At 49.0% G+C, this 20,337-nt stretch overlaps 1 protein-coding gene across 1 annotated transcript in view; it reads right to left on the bottom strand.

Annotated features, from left to right (window-relative positions):
* THADA (THADA armadillo repeat containing) overlaps nt 1-20,337 on the bottom strand; it is a gene marked incomplete at its 5' end in the record, with an annotated part of 322,555 nt that overhangs the window by 9,479 nt on the left and 292,739 nt on the right. Inside the window, one exon of the mRNA XM_080813492.1 lies at nt 1,302-1,471. Coding sequence (XP_080669618.1) covers nt 1,302-1,471 — 170 coding nt within the window. The remainder of the gene's footprint in view (nt 1-1,301; nt 1,472-20,337) is intronic.

Below are 20,337 nucleotides of genomic sequence, written 5' to 3'. Positions count from 1 at the left end.
GCAGACTCCACGCTGAGCAGAGAGCCTGATGTGGGGCTTGATCCCAGGACCCTGAGAGCATGACCTGAGCTGAAGGCAGACACTTAACCGACTGAGCCACCCAGGTGCCCCAGTGAGCTTCTTTATGGATACTACTTTGAATTCTTTATCAGATAGATTCCTTATCTCCATTATCATTAAGGTCTTTTTCTGGAACATATTTCTGTTTCCTCATTTTGCTTGACTCTGTGTTTGCTTCTGTGCATTAGGCAAAGAAGCCACCTCTCTTGGTCTTGAAGGAGTGGGTGGCCTAATGGGTGATGAAACTTCTCCTTCAACTTTGCCCTAGCTCTTGTTTGTCTCTTGAACCCTTCTGATTGTCTGAACAACCTTATTTATTCTTAATATGTCCCCATTGTTGAGGATGTGCCAAGACCTGTCAGTGTTCCAAGGGGAGGAATCTCATTTAGCACCTGCTTTCAGGCTGATTGGAAGCCAGATCCTTTGGCAGCAGCTTTTAAAATATATATAATACTGTGGGATGGCAATTATAATCCTTCCTGGCCTCCAGACCAGGAGATCTTGAGGTGTCCCTTGGACAACTGTTGCAAAAATGGGGGCTCCAGATGAATGTATTAGGTTTTTGGGGGGAGGTCTCATGGAGCCGTAGCAAGGCCAAGGGGAGCATGCAAGGATGTCACCTCCTGCTTCTGTTTCCTAGGAATGCCTCCTCAGCCTCTAGATGTGTGGGAAACCTGAAGCCTGTCCCTCAGGCTGAGGATCCAGGCTAAGTAAACAGTCTTTTTTCCATGAAGACTGGGGTTGTGTTTCAGTCCACTGTCTGTGCAGGGCCCTGGGGTGGTAGACTGCCGAGAACTGTCTTCCTGATCACCACCTTCCTGCGGAGTTCAGGATGCCAGCTCCCTTGGCCACTAGGGCCAGGCAATCAAGGGGTGTCCTGGGTGTGGAACAGACAAGGCTGTTGGCTTTAGCTAGGCTGTTGGACAGTGAAGGCAGTGGGGCCTGCCCACAGGCTTCAGAAACTCAGGAGGCTCTTTCAAAGTCCTCTCCCCGGTGATCTCAAGACTTACCACTGGAACTTCAAAAGTCAGCATGAGAGCTGCCCCAGCTCCCCCAGCAGCATCTAGCTGGCTGCTGTGGTCATTTGGAGACTTTCCTAATTGGTTATTGATCTGCACATGAGCACTCCGAAGCATACTTTCAGCAGGCACGGGAAGCAGCAGCAAGCCTGCCGTGCCGATCTAGTGGATCTGGGCCACCGCTCTGATCCCACCGCCATGGCCCTGAGACCCTGGGGTTACCTGATGGGTGCTTTCCACATGGACTGCAGAATCATCACCCTCTCCCAACAGCCATCCCAGCAGGACTGGGAGTCCAGGGGCCAACTGGTCCCACTGCTGCAGCAGGTCACACAGCACAGCCAGGGCCAGAGTCAGTGCAATTGAAGCGTCCACCTGACAGAAGGCAAACTCTGTGGAAACGAGAAAGAGAGAGAGAGAGAGAGGCAAGCGGTGAATGTGCTGCTCAGGGCCAGCTGGGGGAGGCTCTGCAGGACTCCAGGAACGTGAAGGGCCTCAGGTCAAATCACTGCCACCAGCCTGCAGGGAGGTGGCTAGGCTCCTCAGAGGTCATTAGTCCATTTCATTCTGCTGGAAGGAGTTAGAGGCCCGAACCTCACCATTTTCATGCCCCCCATCCCTGTGTGGTCAGAAGCAATTCCACATGTAAGATGAGACATTTAGCTCCCGTCAGCCCATCTACTGTAACTGGAAGGATCTCAGGAAAGCTTTCCACCCTGTGTCTCTTCTGCAGGCCTGTCACAATGCCTGAATGCCACTGGTCTGCCCCTCCCTCCGAAAGCAAATCCCGCTGGCCACATGACACATTAACCTCTTGCCATTTTACCATTTTAGAGCAGGGCATCAGCAAACTTTTTCTTTATTCTTTTTTTAAAAAATATTTTATTTGTTTATTTGACAGACAGAGATCACAAGTAGGCAGAGAGGCTGGCAGAGAGAGAGAGGAGGAAGCACGCTCCTTGCAGAGCAGAGAGCCCGATGTGGGGCTTGATCCCAGGACCCCGGGATCATGACCTGAGCTGGAGGCAGAGACTTTAACCCACTGAGCCACCCAGGTGCCCCAGCAAACTTTTTCTTAAAAGGTCAGAGAATAAATATTTTAGACTCTGGGGGGTCTTCAGTTCTCTTTCACAACTCTTCAACTCTGCTGAAAGCAGCCATAGACAATATGGAAACTTTATTTAAGTTCCAATAAGATTTGAATTTCATGTATTTTTCACTTGTCATAAAATATTCTTCTTTTGATTTTCTCCGCCTAACCATTTATAGACCTAAAAACCACTTGTAGGGGTGCTTGGGTGGCTCAGTGGGTTAAGCCTCTGCCTTTGGCTCGGGTCATGATCTCAGGGTCCTGGGATCGAGCCCCACATTGGGTTTTCTGCTCAGCGGGGAGCCTGCTTCCTTCTCTCTCTCCACCCACCTCTCTGCCTACTTGTAATCTCACTCTCTGTGTCAAATAAATAAATAAAATCTTAAAAAAAAACCCACTTGTAGTTCATAGGCTGTACGGCAGCAGGTGGCAAGCTGGATTTGGCTCATATCTGCTGCCCTCTTGTCTTCAAATTCATTTTTCAGATCCTCGTCTTGCTCGCTGGCTAGGAAAGGGTGCGGAAAGAGTAGAATGGGGTGCAGAAAGAGGAAGCGGGTGCCTTGGGGAAACCATTGCTTACTTCATCATTTGCCTTAGACAGTCCTAAATATAGGTTTGAAGAGAGGCTCTGGGTGTTGACACTTCCGCTAACAACTGGAGGCCTCCTACCCCCAACCTGGAGGAGGTCTGAGACATAGGACTGCAATACTACCACCAAATGAACCTCTTTGGATCCCTCCATGCACCAAGGCCTGTCTTTTGATGACCCACTTCTATTGAAGCTTCATTGTTCCCTAATCCCCATCTCCAGCTCCAGCACACAGACCTGGCCTGGACCACTGGCCCCCACAGAGACTTGCTCAGCACACAGAGAGAAGGCTCAGAGTCTGGACTGAAAGCTTGAGCTCTCAGGGTACTGAACTGGTCAAAGTAGGATGCCCCTGCCCCCACCCCCGGGCCTATTATGTCCCAGGCCCTAACCAACTGCTTTCTGTCCACTCCTTTGACATCCCATGGGTTGGGTATTGTCATCCCTACTTCACAGGTGCAGAACCCTGGGCTCAGATTAAGTTACTTGTATATAGTCCCAGTGCTTTAAGTGACTATAAATAATCACTTAAAGCACTGGGACTATATATGTTTCATGGCGCCTCTGGAGCACAGATTTGAATTAGCATCAACATTCCAGATATACGGGTCTCCCCAGTGAGATAAGTTGGGCTAGTGACCCTGAAGCAGGCCCAGTACTACCTGGAGCCCACCCAGCAGAGCCTTGACTCATGGAAGAAGTCCCAAGACTGATGTCACCATCCCTGAATCAATCTCCCAGGACCCTGCCCCTTGGTGCCTCTGCTCCCCAGCCTGCTGCCTCCTGCTGCCTGGAACCAGGATTCAACCCAGGCAACAGAGAAAGAAGAGAGAGATGAGAGAGAAGCAGCGAGCAATGTGCATTTTGGCTCTCAGTCTGGGGCATGTGTTGGTCCAGCCCTTACCTACAGTATAATCTCTATTTTTATCTCTACCTAACTCCTCTGTGTAGTTCTCAGATGGTTTAGAATCTGTATGGGGAGATTGTACAATTAATTAGCATCTTTCACACCTAAAAGAATTGAAAATATACATGAAGATTAGCATAGGGTTAAACACATAGCAGATGCTCAGAACATTCCAGTGTGTGGCTCCGGAGATCATGAAATCTTTTCCTTTGCCCCCAACTTGATTTAATTTGAACACTAACATAGGGACTGCCATAAAGAAAGCATTCACTAAATGGTTACCTAGGGTTACTGGTGATAATAATGAACACTGGCCTATCTAACCCTTATTGCTCCCACACGAGCAGGGAGGTATCCTTATTTAACCAATGAGGAAGCTATGCTCACGGGGAATGGATCCAAGTTTGCACAGTCAGCAGTGGCGGCAGTGAGCTAAGTCTGCCTCAGCCCAGACGCGGCCCCCACCCCATGGGGAGGCCATGCAGAAACAGCCCACGGAGATGAAGAAGTCACACTGGGCTTTATCACTTTTATTCATGATGCCACCAGGAAGGCCTGCTGTACTTGCCCCACCTGCCAGGACAGATGTCTCCCATCCTGTACCAATTTGTCATGAATTGTGCCTAGGAAGTGGCAGGCGAGTGACGGGCATGACAGAGGCACAGGGGAGTGTTGGTGTGACTTGGCTAGGAGTAGATCCAGAGAGAATGAGAGCCATCCAAATACTGATTCTGCCAGATGAAAAAGGAAGGGGAAAGAAAGCTGGATGGGGGAGGGGGGAATTAGTTGGATTTAAATCTGCTTGAGGGGCCAGATGCACCCCACCAAGTTTCCTCTTTTATTACTTTGCCTTGAACTAGGATGGCTTGGCCAGAACAACCCAGATCGCTACTGGCCACATGCCCTGTGAAGGGAGGCAGAAGAGTGGGAGAGGAGTTTTTTTTAGCTCAGCACACAAGCCAACTAGGCTCTCACGGGCTTCAACGAAACAAGAAAGCAAGTGACCAAACCACCAGTGTGTCTGAAGAATCTGATGCATGTCCAAAACAGCTAAACAATCTGGAAAAACACAACAGAACTGGAAGACTCACACTTCCTGATTTTAAAACCTAACTACAAAGTGACAGTAATCAAGACAGTGTGGTGCTGGCATAAGGACAAATATACAAATCCACGGAATAGAACTGAGAGTCCAGAAATAAACCCTCACACTTACATTCCATTGTTTTTTTGTTTTTTGTTTTTTTGGCAAGAGTGCCAAAACAATTAACGGTAGGGAAAGAACAGTTTTTTCAACCAGTGGAGGTAGGACACCTGGGTATTCATCCACAGGCAAAACAATGAAGTTGGACCTACTTCACAGCAGGTACAACAATGGACTCAAGATGGATCATTAAGAGCTAAAACTATAAAACACGTAGAAGAGGGGCGCCTGGGTGGCTCAGTGAGTTAAGCCTCTGCCTTTGGCTCAGGTCATGATCTCAGGGTCCTGGGATCGAGTCCCACATCGGGCTCTCTGCTTGGCAGGGAGCCTGCTTCCTCCTCTCTCTCTCTCTCTCTGCTTGCCTATCTGCCTACTTGTGATCTCTCTCTGTCAAATAAATAATTAAATCTTAAAACATGTAGAAGAAAATACACAAGTGAAGCTCTGTGATCTTGGATTACGCAGTAGTTTCTTAAGTAAGACATCAGAAGCCCAAGCAAGAAAAGAAAGGTCAGACTTCATCAGAACCGTAAACTTTTATGCTTTAAAGGATATCATTAATACAGAGAAGACAACTCACGGAGATAGAGAATATATCTACAAATCCCATATCTGACAAGGGACATATATTTAGAATACATAAAGCACTCTTAAAATGAAATAATAAAAAGATAACCCAGTGAAAACATGTACAAAGGATCTGAATAGACATTTCTCCAGAGAAGATCCACAAATGACCAATAAGCACAGGAAAAGATACTCAGCACCATTAACCATCAGGAGAATGCAAATCAAAACCACAGCAAGATACCACTTCACAACCATTAGATCTATAATACAAAAGACAGATAATAAGTTTTGGTGAAAATGTGGAGAAGTTGGGACTCTCAGACACTGCTGGTGGGGATGTAAAATGGTGCAGCCAGTTTGGGAAACAGTCTCAAAGTTTTGCTCACTCCTAGGCACATACACTGAAGAGAAATAAAAACCGTATGTCCACATAAAAATTTGTATTTGTGAATTTTCATACTAGCCAATACACAGAAGCAGTCAAAACGTCTATCAACCAAGGGATGGATAAATAAAATGTATAACCGTACGGTGGAATATTATTTAGCTGTAAAATGGAATGAAGTACAGATACATGCTACACCACAGACAAACCTTGGAAACATGCTGAGTGAAAAGAAGCCAGACACAAAAGACCATGTATTGTATAATTCCACTTACGTGAAATATCCAGATCAGGTGAATCACAGAGACAAAAAGTGGATTAATGGCTGCCAGAGGTTGGAGAATGGGGAGATGGAGGAATGACTGCTAATAGAAACAGCGTTTCTTTTCTGGGTTGATGAAAATGTTCTGGAATTACACAGTGGTGATGGCTGCACAGCCTTGTGATATACTAACATGTGTATATCCATAGGCTTTAATTTGGTGAATTTTGTGGTATGTGAATTATCTTGGGCCAGGGGGCAGGGGGAATGTGGCAGGCTGAAAAATGGCTCCTGGCCCCTGGAACCTGTGAATGTTACCTTATTTGGAAAAAGAGTCTTTGCAGATGTGATTTAGTTAATGGTCCTGAGATGAGGACATTGTCTTAGATGATCTGGGTGGTCCCTAGATGTCATCACAAATGTCCTAAAGAGAGAGAGCAGAAAGACACCTGAAACCTGTAGGAGACGGTGTCGTGAAGCCAGAAGACTGGAGGGATGGAGCCTCTGGAAGCTGGAAGAGGCAAGGAACCCCCGAGAGCCAGATTCTCCTCTAGAGCCTCCAGAGGAAACGTGGCCCTGCCGACACCTTACTTTTGGACTTCTGGCCTCATGAGGCCATAAACTGCTGTTGTTTTAGGTCACCACATTTATGGTAATTTGTTAGGCGACAACAGCCCCAAGAAACGAATACAGGGAGAATGGATGGGGAGTGCTAAAGGCATGGGTTTCTTCTCACCATGACGAAAATGGCCTGAAATCAACTGAGGCGATGGTCGCACAAGTCTACAAATATGCTACACCTGGAGCCTTGTCCCCTTTCAGGGAGGTGACTCGTGCAGTGTGTATAGGGCCTATGTCAGCAAAACTGTGACACTGAAGAATCTGCTACATGTACAAGTCGGTTCTGACTGCCTGGCACAGTGCGTGCCTCGAAAGGTCTTGCAGAACACTCGAGCCTAGACCGACACTGTTAGAGCGCGCAGCTTGCTTGTGGGGCCCAGGCCTCAGGGGCTGGAGGACTCTGTAGAGGTGTAAGGTCGCTCAGCGGGTGGGGAGGGCACCAGAGAAGGCTTCCTGGTGGAGCCGGGCCTCTGCCTGGCCCTTCCCAACTCAGGAAGTAGGTGCCTAAGGTCTTCTCTGTGGCCAGCACCATGCTGAGTACTGTGGGAACGCAAGTCAAGGAGCTGACATCTCCTGTCCTCAAGAAGGCGGTGCTCTGGGAGGGAGGGTAAGCTAAATATCAGGGAGCAATGAGACATGTGGTGCTCGATGGAGTGGTGTGGATCCCAAGAGCTGCGGGAATCAGGGGAGGGAGGAAGTCAGTGTGCTCGAATAAATCATCACCTGCCAATCGCTACCAGCTAAGACTAGAGTGAAATATGCCCTAGACCCCTGTGAGAGGGCTTCAGGTGGGTGAGGTGTGCTGGTACATACTCTTGTCTGTGCTAGGCCTACACAAGGGGGATTAGCATTAGGTCATTAGGAAATGAGCTGGAAACCCAACGAATCTGCATTTAGAACTAGTTAATCCTTGCCTTCTCCCCTTGTGAATGGATAACCTGGGTGGTAGGGCTTCGGGGCCGATACAGTGTGGACATCCTCTTGCTACTGTCCCCCGCCCCCCAGCATGGGGCTCTTCTGCCAAGGCAGACACCTGGCTGACAGAAGATACAGGCTGAGACTCCTGAGGCGAGCATGGGGAGTCCCACAGCCCTGCCACCCATGTTCTTTCCCACTCCTGTGACGAGACCCCCCTTGGGGTTAGCGGTTAGAGGCAAGCTTCACACAGGGCTGGACATACCTCAAGTCCCAGGCTTTGAGGTGGTCTTCAACCACACTGATGAAAATGAAAATGCCAATGTCGACTTGTTCTGGGTGCCAACCTTGAGCTTGAGACTGTGGATTCAAAGTGCACTGTCTGACTCTAGAGTTCTCATAGGGGAGAGGCCTTCTAGACCAAGGCCATTGGTCAAGTCTCCTTTCCAAGAGGGGCCAAGTCAGCACAGTAAATGCTGAGGAAATGGAGATGGGTTGAGTATTCCCTGCCCCTAGCTCAGGAGCATCCTGTTCTAGGCATCTGTGGAACTCCCTCAAACTCGCCATCCCACCATCTCCCTGTCCACACGCTCACCCACCAATTCAAGCTTCTATCTGCCCATGGTACTTATTGTCACCTGCTGTGTGTGTGTGGAGGGGAGAGCGGTGCTTTGAGAAACACGAGGAAAACTCCAGTCCCTTCTCTCTGAGAGAGGAGAGTGTGGTCAGTGGTGAGCTGACACATAAAGGGTCAGGAAATAATCCAAGATGGTGTATGACAGGGACTGATAATATCATGAGTAGCAGTAATGAACGGACAGAAAAGGAAAAAAAATGTGGGGAATGGGAGGAGGGAGCTTTATGGAGGGAAAACGGGCAGGCCGAGGATAAGGGGCCACGCAGAGCTGGGACGAAAGGGAGGAGCAGGGAGCTCGGGGCTTCCCCTGAGGAGGGGCTCCCGCCAGGGGAACTGGAGGTGAAGCTGGAGGGCCAGACAGGCCGGAGCAGGCCCAGGGAGGCAAAGGCAGTGTTTGAGTAAGGTAGTATTACTGGGTCTTCTTTTTTGCTGAGAGAAAATATTTTAAGGTTTCACTAGGCTGCTTCCGGACACCTTCATTATTTTTGGTCTTCTCCACAGACTCCTTCACTTCCCCTCAGCAGAGCAAGAGCCTGTATTTTATTTGGTCATGAGAAACAAGTGTAGACGGCCACTTGGTTTGGCTGCGGACTGCCGCTTGCCTCTTCCTGAGGCTGCCAGGGTCCCTCTGCCCCCTGCCTCTCCTGGCCCTCTACCCCGGAGCCCATGGCTCTCCCGCTCCTCAGGGCCAGCACAGCCAGGACTCAGAGGTGGGATTTCCTGGCATGGCAATCAGTGACAGGACTTCAGCGTTCTCCCAAAGGTCACTGCCCTAAGGAAAGAAAAGGGGTGGCATCTCCAGTTTTGAAGAACACAGCAGGAAGGCTGGGCGGGGGAACATGGGTAGTCATGATATTAGTCTCTGTTCTTTGGCTGAATATTTTTAAAAATTTCATCCAAGAACCAAATGTGCTGGTCAGTGCTCTTAAAGGGCAGCTCCAGCCTCAGCCTCCGAGGACACTGGCTGAGATGCCAGGGCGCTGACAGCACTGAGCCTTGGGCCCACCCACTCAGAGCTCCAAGCCGGTGCCTCTGGGCCGTCCTTTCCTCCTGTCCCTAACCTGACAGCGCTGTTAGGTCTGGAGGGGATCTCTGACTTCACCTGGCCCAGGTGGACCCCTCCTTTTCCTTCTTTTTCTTCTTCTTTTTTTTAAAGCCCTGGGAGCTATTGCTTAAAAGACAGTACGCAGGAGGCAGAACCCAACCAAACACACAGCTCAAGGGTTCTAAGGCCCCAAAGGGCCCTTCAGAAACATCTGGACAGGGGTCCAAATGGATTGTTGGGTCTGCACACAAGTCTGGTATGGCTTACATGGTTTTTTAAAAGTCAAGAGATTTCTCGGGGCACCTGGTGGCTTGGTTGTTAAGCGTCTGCCTTCAGCTCAGGTCATGATCCCAGGGTCCTGGGATCGAGACCCACATTGGGCTCCCTGCTCAGCGGGGAGCCTGCTTCTCCTTCTCCTACTCCCCCTACTTGTGTTCCTTCTCTCTCTGTCAAATAAATAAAATCTTAAAAAAAAAAAAAGTCAGGAGATTTCTCATAAGAATCCACATTTCTAGCATCTCTTTTCAGAGAATTTCTAGCATCTCTTTTCAGAGAATTAGTACCTGGTGTCCCAGGGAAGCACTTTGGAGGGTTAATAGACGCCTGGAGCCGAGCAGTGGCCATGCCCTGTAGGAGGCATCGATGTATCCTACTGCCTCCCACCTCACTTCTATAGCCGTTTGAGTTTATGACTCCTACACCCGAGTACTGAGGAAGGCAATGGGTCCCAGGCCAGCCCCTCATCTTCACAGATGAGAGCACCAAGACCTTCTACCAAAGCTGTCCGATCACCAGTCTCCCACTGGAGCTCTCTCTGGGCCTTCTCCTTCCCTCCAATTCTTTTTTTTTTTTTTTTTTTTTAGATTTTTATTTATTTATCTGACAGAGAGATAGAGAGCACAAGTAGGCAGGATGGCAGGCTGAGGGAGAGGGAGAAGCAGCAGCCTCCCCACTGAGCAGGGAGCCCGATTCGGGGCTCAATCCCAGGACCTTGAGACCATGACCTGAGCTGAAGGCAGATGCTTAACCAACAGAGCCACCCAGGTGCCAACTTCCCTCCGACTCTTATGGCTCCAGGTTGCTCACCATCCCTACCACCTGACAGATCCTATCTTCATGACTTAGCCAGGCCTACTCATCCCTCAGGGCCCAACTCAGTCCTGTGGTCTAGATTTTTCCAGCCCTCTATGACCTTTCTCTGCTCATACCTGCACAGCACTCAGTTGTGTTGACAGATGGTGAGAGACGGCATTCTGTGTCTGAGCCCTATGTCTTTGCTTTTCCCAGGATCGTCCATAAAACAGCACTGGTCATGCAGCTGATACCATCCACTTGGTTAAAGCCATGTACTAAGCAGTCTACTTAGGATGTGTTTCCCCAGTAGGAAACCTCCAAGATTGCAAGGCTCAGGTCACATGTAGACAGAATTATTGCTGCCCTTCTGCCCTGAGGTTACTGAGGGTTAGAGAAGTCACTCGTTCAAGATCACACAGGGGAAGTGGTAGGGGCCACACAGAAGCCTGCCTTCTTGACCATTGCGCCGAGCTGCCCATAGGCTGGATGATCACATAGATGGATGAGCAGACTGATTGTTTGTCTTTGTCTGTGCCTTCATCCGTTCTTTGTCCTTCTGCACCCCACTCAGTGCCCCGGGGGCTGACCTTGATGGCCTGCGCCACCCAGGTTCCCTGCCACCTGGCTTCCAGCGGGCTTTATCTAACGGGGAGGGAATGCTGAGAATCTGGAGGATAGAGAGAGAAGCTGGATACTTCTTTGCTGCAACCTCCCCTGTGAGTCGCCAAGGTTCTGGCCATGGCTGCGCTGCTCCATTCAGTTCTCCCTGGGTGCAGGAAACCCCATTCTCTCCGCTCTCAGCTAGTCTCTGGGGCCCCAACATCACGTTGGCTTCCCTCCACCTGGTGGTTCCCAACCTCAACCAGAGATAATATTGCCCTGCAGGAGACACCTGTCAAAGTCTGGACACATTTCTGGATGTCACGAGTCAGGGGAGGCTGGGCTGCTGGCATGGAGTGGGTGGAGGCCAGGGTGCTGCGAACTGCCCTACGAGGCACACGATACCTCCCCCAAATGTCAACAGGGCTGACATTGAGGAGCCCTGTCTTACCCCTGAAACAGTCCGCAACCTTACACAACTGTATGAAGTCCCTGTGGTGAAGTCCTCGCCAAGCAACATTTCGGCGGGTAGATGGATGGGCTCTTTGGCTCACCCGGCGACAGGGGCCTATGTCTCTATTTGGGGCAGAAGAGAAGAAGCGCGTCTCCTCTCAACATTTTTCTGCAAGGCAGTCCCTAGCTCCTTGCCTCCTCCTCAGCTCTGTGGGCAGAGAGGTGGCAACAGGTGACAAACAGCCACTTGAGGTGGACAGCTGACCACAGAGCCCTTTCTGTCTGGAGGTGCAAACATTTTTCCAAGTCTGAAGGGAAAGGATAAAAACACCACTTGAAGTTCTAAAAATAGTTTGGGGAAAACCTTTCAAATATTAGTAATTTGTTTTTTCTTAATTTTCTAGCCCTTTTCATAAGGAACAAATGGCCTGGATTCCCCAAAGTTCCTGTGGACCTAGCTCCCCAAGATGGAGACCCCCCCCGCAGACGTAGTCAGATGCCCAATGTTAACATTTTCCTGGTGACCCATCACGAAACCAGAAAACATCCGGTGGAGCTTTTGTTTTCATTTTAAAGAAAAGATATATTTTTAAAAAAACTTTATTTTTAAGGTTAAAAAAGCTATAATTTAAAAAATGTGGGCCCACCTCAAATCACTGGGTAAATAGATGTAGATTTTCCCCTAATTTTAAAAATGGATACAGCTAACATGAATAAAAACAAATAAGCATTTCATAGGAGTTAAAAGTGTGCACTTCTCACGTGGGAGGGCCACACTTCACCAAAAAGGGGGCGATTGAATAGATTACAGCTGGTAAATAGTATACTCAGCTCCAGGCTTATAAGAATGCTTGCAACTGTTCGCTTCCAACCACACCAAAGAATGAGGAATGGATCAAAATCGACGTCACTCTCAGGCAACAATAGCTGTGAAAAAACCCGGGTTCTCCTGGGCCATTGAGCCTGGGGAGAGGAAGAGCACCCCCCACCCGCTTAAACCTTTCAGGGAACTCAGTTGTTCCGGTTTTGTGTGCAACTCACTGTCTTGTTCCTTGTGGCTACCTCCGAAGCCCAGCGGGGAAGGGTAAGGTGCACGTGAGCTTTGTTCACGGCCGCTCCACGGCAGGCTAACAAAGGCCTGGTGTGTGATGAGGTCACAGGGGAAGGAGTGAGTTGGGTCCAGACCGGAGATGCTCTGGACAACAGCATCTGGCCTGCCCCAATGCTCTCCTGCAAGGTGCAAAGTCAGCCCCTCCCCGCAGATGAGCCCTACGCTCTCCAGCAGCTCCTCCCCTGCGCTCTGGCTGCTCCCTGGTGATCTCGCTCTGCCGAGCCTCCCCGAGTGTTCAGTTATCTCCTCCTCTTCGCCGATGGTAAGCACCTTGTACTTATTCCTTTCTGCTAGGTCATCCACCCCAAAGCACTCCTCCTGGAAGGGGCAATCGGAGCCCTTTCGCCATATCTCCCCGAACCTGCCAATGGAGCCAGTGTAGTGGGGTACAATGGGGGTGCCTACAGACTGAGAAGCCCTCCTGGGGGTGGGGGGTGGGCAGCTGGGCAACCTGAAGTCTCCTTCTGCCAACAGCCTCTTCTTCCTCTGCCTGGGCAGAGTTCAAGGGCTCTACAGACACATTTTACGTTCCTTAGTGACCAGCTTGGATCTTACCATTTCTCTTTTCCCTTTCCTTGAAGTCATTCCAGTTTTCTTTAGTTTATTCCACTTCTTTCTCTTACAGGAAATTTCTCCTCCGCCTGAACTCTGAAAACTGACTAGCTCCTTCTGAGTTGTTCCTAAGCTTCTCTGACTCTCGGCGCCACTATCCACCTGCCTGACTCCACCCCCACCCCCACCCCCGGCCCCTGGCCTCTGGCCCCTGCTCCTGTTCTCAACCCTCTCAGCTTATCTGGCGCTTTTGTGGGTAAAGAGGAAGAAACCAAATGACTGATTCATTTCAGCAAAGCTGTCGTGAGCATGCTGTGCCAGCCAGGAGTCAGAACTCCCCGGAACAGTCATTCAGGTAATGCATGGGACACACGGTGCAGAGCACAAAATGGGGGTTTGCCGGGCTCTGCCAACACACTAGTGGACTATGGAAGATAGTGGTATGGATGGTCCTGAAGTATACCTGAAGACTAGAAATTGGGAGTCAGAAAAATGAAGAAAGATAATTCTGTCACATGAGGAGACAAGGAATTCAATTGGCTTGACGGAGTTACAAATAATTTCTTGATGAAAATTAATCAGTGTTGGTATAATCCAGACAAAAACTGTATTATTTAGCTAGCATTTCGGACTTCAGTCATCTGTCAAGAAGGGGTAGCCTGGTCTGCTTCCCCAACCTCCCTGTTCCTAGACACACCCCTCCCGCCTCTCCCCTGACTGGACTCTGCGGCAGGAGCAGTGCTCTGGAGCCCCTGGGCATCTCCGCAGCCCTGCCCCCGGCTACTGGCTACCCTGTCTTCTCAGGAGCATCTGGTCCTCAGCTGTCTGGATGATGGCACTCCGCCTCTCCCTCTGCACTGCCACTCCTAGGGACCACCCTCACCAGTCTTCCCTTCAAGAGCAATGGTAACCTTCTAACCACCCTCCCTGGTTCCAGTTTTGTCTTCCTCCCCTCCAAGCCACCCTCCGCCCTGTAATCAGGGTGATCCTTCTAAAGTCTCCTTTCATAAAAGCCCTTCTGTGGCTCCTCGAGGCTGAGTGCCCTAACTGCTCAGCCTGAAGGGCTCTTTCTGCCCGGCTCCCCTGCCCCATCACTACAAGGATAAACCAGTCTATAGCTCCCCTCCGTGACTCCTCTATCACCAGGGGAGTGACTGTACCAGCCATGGGGGGTTTTAGGTTCACGCCTTCCTTTATTCTGGGCATCTGAGTTCCCTTCTCACTAAATTCTTCCCCTGCTTTAGTCCAATCTTCTAGTGGCCCCCAAACCCCTTAGCACCTAATCCCTTCCCCAGACTTTCTTTCTTCTGATTACCAGCATCTCTTTGGTGACCTTATTCACCTCGAGAGAGACTCCGGGCTCCTCAGTCTTATTCCTTCAGTTTCTTTCCAGATCTAGCAGAATGAGGTCAATATGTCTTGAGGGCTGGGGCTGGGGTGGTATATACCTACTATTCCTTGACAGAGTGGACCTAGGAGGCTGCCCATCGAGAAGGGACCTCTAGGGGCACCCGGATGGCTTAGTTAGTACGGCATGTGACTCTTGATCTCGGGAGTCACAAGTTCAAGGCCCACATTGGGCAGAAAGCTTACTTAAAAAAAAAAAGAAAAAGAAGAAAGGCCCTCCAGTTCCTCAAAAAGCTCAATGCAGAATTACCACATAATCCAGCAATTCCACTCCTAGGTATAGATCCAGAAGAAGTGAAACCAGGTACTCAAAGAAAGACCTGTACATCTGTGTTCACAGCAGCACTGTACACCACAGCCAAAAGGTGGAAACAACCCAATGTCCATCCACAGATGAGGGATGAACCCAATACGGCACATCCGTATAACAGAGTATTACTGAGCCATAAGTGAAGCACTGACACACGTTACCACATATCCCACGGAGGAGCCTTGTGGACTCTACGCCTAGTGAAAAAGGCCAGGCACACCAGTATCCTATGCTCCCGTTGACACAAAATACCCAGAATGGGAAGAGTCAGAGACAAAGAGCAGACTGGTGGTTGCCAGGGGCTGGGAGGGAGAGGGAGGGCAGCCAGTGGCTCCTTAATGGACACGGGTGTTCTTGGGGGGTGAGGGAGCATGAGGAAAATGCTCTGGAACTATGATGGAGGGGGACGGTTGCACAATATTATGAATGTACCAAACGCCACTGACTTCATCCCTAAGATGGTTAATTTTATGTTAAGTGAATTTCACCTCAGTACAAAACAGAAATCCAAACAAGAAAGGATTTCCTTGGGGATGGAGCCAGAGAGCGTGCTGAGAACACAAGATGGCAGATACTTTGATTCTGTGCCCCTGTGGCTTGGAGCAAAGAGAGTAGGTAAGAATGGGCCTCCTTGGTGAGCAGTGTTCCCTGGCACACACTTCTCCAAGACTGACCCTGAGCAGGGGTGTGAGGGGTGCATGGATAAAGGCACACATGGGGGTTAAAGGAGGTGTACGTAGGACTTGCCCTCCCTCCCACTGTGGCTGGGCTCATACAAAAATGAGAGATTTAGGACCTAGGAGGGTGGTCTGAACAGCCACTGAGGAGGAAGCCCTTGCTTCCCTGCTCATTTGGTAATAAAGCAAGACATATGTCTGAAAGCACCTGCAAGGTAAGACGCCTATGTAAGTGGACGCCATGAAATGGAATTTTATGCAGAGAGCAGGGATCAGATCACAAAGCCGTAAGGAGAAATCTCTTTACCCAAATTACACAGACCCACTTGTCTGGTTTCCATTTCATTGCCCGAGTCTGTTTTATAGTTGTGCTTTTTCATGAGCGCTTTTAAGGAAGGCCATTCCCTGACGTCATGCAAAAAAAATGCCCGAATACAATTACAGTACTGAGCGGTGCTTTTGGAAGAGAAGGCAGCCACGGAGCTTGCTGGTGTCCTGTTCCCCTCCCTTGAAAGCCATTTGTCTGCTCTCCAAAAGCAGGAGCTCCGAATCCCAATTTTCCCAGTCCTCTGCCCTCAGAGCACCTAGCAGCACCCACACGGGGCACCGCGTGCCCACGGAGCTGGAGAAGTCGGCGGGGGGGCAGATAGGCGGGTGGCCAATTGGGATGCACCTAGCACCAGCGCACAGCCCTAAGCCATTGTGTCTGAGGCTGCACATCCTACAGTCAAGGTGAGGGACCAGAGCCCCCATCTACCGGCTTTTCCCGGAATCTACTCCCAAACCTCCTTCCCACGTCCTCCCTTAGCTCAAGCCCTCTTCAGATTTGCCCTCAGGCTTGGAGAATGGGTTTTCTTAAAAGCTTTATGAAAAACATCTCTTCTCAATCAAAATCTGTTCTACTGTGAGCCAATTCTCCACTTTTTTCATTCTTGGCTCCTTTCTTGATCCTCCTGGCAGAATACTCCTCACTTTCCAGCAGGCTATTCCTTTTCCCTTGGTCTCTGACTCAGACAGATCAGCACCTCCTTCCGCCACTTCTAGACACTGCTCTCTCCTCCTCTATCAACAATCTCTCTTGCCTTGAAGCCCATAGTTGCTACCTCTCCATTTTTGTTAATGTCAGCTAGAGACCTGGCCTTTCTCAGTGACGCAGGGTCTTGCCAGCGCACTGGTGACCTCCACGTCCGTAAACATGCCCCTCCCAGAATCTGGGTTCACCATTCTTCAGCTTCCTCAATTCCACTACTTTCCATCTCCAATTTCACTCCACTCACAACAAGCATGATGGCATCCGAAAACCTGGCATTACTGAGAATTGTTTCAACTTCAAGATCTCAAGTTTTTTTTTTTTTTTTAAGGATTATTTTTTTATTTATGAGAGAGAGAGAGCGAGAGCGCATGAGCAGTGGGGGAGGAGCAGAGGAAGAGGGAGAACCGGACTCCCCACTGAGCAGGGAGCCCAAAGCAGTGCTCAATTCCAGGACTCTGGGATCATGACTTGAGCTACCCAGAGGCCCCTCAACATCTCAAGTTCTAAGTCTTCTCATCACTTTTTGTTTGTTTGTTTTGTATTTTTTTTTCAAGATTTATTATTTGAGAGAGAGAGAGACAGAGAGAGAGAGAATGAGAGGGGGCAGAGAGAGAGAGAAGCTTCAAGTCAACTCAAGGTTGATCTCATGACCCATGAGACCATGACCTGAGCTGAAACCTAGAGTCAGACATTCAACTGACTCACCCACCCATGTGCCCCTGCGTTTTTTTCTTTTTAATTAATTTTATTAACATAAAATGTATTATTTGTCCCAGGGGTACAGGTCTGTGAATCATCAGGCTTACACATTTCACAGCACTCACCATCCTGCTTTGTTTTTTAAAGGAGGCTCCATGCGCAGCATGGAGCCCGATGAGGGACTTGAACTCATGACCCTGAGATCAAGACCTGAGCTGAGATCAAGAGTCAGATGCTTAATGGACTGAGCTGCCCAGGTGCCACCTTTTCCATCTCTTTTAAACGAACATCCCCATCGCCAACATTCACTGAGCACTTATTACACACAGGCACTATCCTAAGTACCTCATATGTATTAATTACAATGACCTTTTGAAGATTTTTTGAGCCTCACTTTATAAACAAGGTAGTGGAGACACAGGTTAGGATGCGGGATTTAAATCACATAGTCTATACACCATGTCATACACCATATGGCCTCTCTAATATTCCCAACCTAACTGTTGAACCTTCTACTTCTTCCCTGAGACAACCCCTGCCATGAATCCTGACCACATCTTTGACCCTGCCTTTTCTCTCAGACCATTACTTGCCTTTCTTTATATACCCTGGGCAATCTGGGTCTGAGATGCTCTTCTAGCCCCCAACCCCCATGTCAACTTGACCTGAGACCAGGCTGAACAGTGCTCCATAACCACCTCGCCTCAAACCCAATCCACCACTCTACTCCGGGCCACTGATTTCAGTCGAAGAGAGGCAGTATGCTGATCAGGCTCTCCATAAACTTAAGCTATTCGATCTCAGCTGGCCTCCCACTGGCCCCTGGCAATTCTTTGATTCATTTTTTGGTGACCCCCAACTGAACCTTAAATGAACTGTTCCAACCCTCTCTCTGTCCCTATATCCCACTCCCTAACCACTCATTCTTACAGATAATCTTGTCTTCCACAAAGGATAGTCAACCTAAGCTCAAACTTCTGTCCTCCCCAACTTCAAAATTTCTCTAATGGTTCTTTTGAAACATGAACTTAAGGCAGAACAGGGCCTAAGAAATGTCATCTTAGGACAAGAGAGTAATGTCAATATTTATATGAGAGATAGCCCTGAAGAGGGAGGAGAGCCTAAAGACACATGAGAGAAAAGGACATCATGGCTGGATAAAGGTCATGGGGATGGCATCAGGTGCTTTGTGAAGAATGTGTGGAGGTGAAGGAGGTTTTTTTTTGTTGTTGTTGGGTTTTTTTGTTTTTGTTTTTGTTTTTTGCTGAGTTTGGAGCCAGAAGGGGAGTGGGGGAAGAGAAGGCGGATGATGTTATACGTAGCTTCCTACTTACTTCTGAACTCCTTGAAGTTGGCTTCTGACCGTCCTACTGGACCTCCTCTTTCAATTCTGCCTTCTGATATTTTCTCAGTCCCTATCCTCCTTTCCCTGGCCTTTTGACGGTGTTTGGCATGACTCACCAACCCTGTCCTCCTGACAGTTTCCTTCTGTGGCTTTCATGACAACAGAACCTCTTGATTTTCTTGATCAGTCTTCGTTACTTTCTTTGCTAGCTCCCCTTTGAAACCATTACAATAGCCTCCTACAACGGCATTTCTCTCTCTCCCTATCCCCAATCCATCCATTTATCTCCCTCATTCAATGAGGATTTATTGAGACCTTACCATGGGCCAAGCACATGGCAATTATTAAACTGTAGCTGAATTAATCTTAATGCATAGTTCTGATCACTGTTTTGTTCAGAAATTTTTACTGGTTCTCTCCTGCAAATGATATCCAGATTCTCTGGCCTGGTACTCCAGGTTTTAGTGGATATCTGCCGTTTTTGTGGCCTAGCTTCCATTCATCCCCGGAGAGCTGGACCCCACTCTCCCTCTAGAGCCAGCCCCTCCATATCTTTTAGTCTGTGTGGTTTCGCTGGGGCCAGTCCTACTCTCAACTCCAGGCATGGGCACCTGCCCCAGTTCTAAGCCAATCAGGGCACCATGTTCCCTGACTCAGAGATTAATTCCATGATGTGTCTGGAACCCAACTGAGCCATCAAGAAAGCACTTAAAAGTAAAGGGACTGTATTGACACAGGCCTTAAATAGATGATGTGAAGGCTAGAGCTGCTGCGCCCATCTTACAACTCCAAGGGCAGTGAGAACTTATCTGATAACAGAACCAACCAAAGAACAGAGGGAAGAAATGGCAAGAAACCAGGTCCTTGGGCCACTGTTTAAACCCCTGAATGACAGCACATAGGAATCCAGCCCTAGCCCCAGAAATCTCACTTATAATATGACTCAATATGCCCCCGGGTACTGAAGGGGGTTGGGTCAGACTCTGTTTGACCTTTGCATGTGAAAGAGACCTACTTGATCCAGGGGTCCTGCACTGTATCCCAGCCCCATCTGACCCCACCCTATTGGTGCACTTGAGGCTTGTACTATACTCATGTCTTCTTTTTCTGAGCAGACCTCATACTTGGCCGCCCCTGTCTTTCTGGAACGTTCCCCCTCTTTCCTCATTGAAATCATACCCACCCTTTAAGGTTCACTTCTAATGAAGCTTTCTCCAAGAGGCCTCTCTTCTTCAGTTTCCCCCAATGACATATGTTTGTTGAATATACAACCAAACGAACAAAAAATGACACAGAGAAACAGGGCCCAGTGGGGGTTGGGTGCTCCAAACTGATGTACGGAGCTGGGTTCCAGCAATCACATCCATCAACCCTCAGGGTTTGGGATTTGTCCCCCAACACCCACCCCCCACTGCCCCAGTCTAAAATCCCTGCTTCTGATGGACCCTCCTTTGCCTATTCTTTACCCAAACATTTTCCTTAGGAAACTGGTTTCTTAGAATGCTAAGAGATGCTGAAAACAAAACGAAACAGAAAAATTCCAAACTCCAAAACCAACCAAAGGTTAAAAGACAAGATGTGGCCATTAAGTAAGTTTGGAAAATTCTGGGTTAAACAAAGGTTTTTTTGGCTCTTGTTGTTAGTTTGTTTGAGATGTGGGCAGTGGGGAATGGAGCAGGGCATGTAGACCTTCTCCTACTTACTGGGGAAACAGGCACCCCAGTGCAGAAGGGAGCGCCACACTCTTCCCCGCAGACATGCTTCGGGGTTTA

This window comes from Martes martes (assembly GCF_963455335.1).
Source record: "Martes martes genome assembly, chromosome: 9".
NCBI lineage: Eukaryota > Metazoa > Chordata > Mammalia > Carnivora > Mustelidae > Martes > Martes martes.
The sequence above is the reverse complement of the archived record's forward strand: the minus strand, read 5'-3'. Positions and strand labels throughout refer to the sequence as shown.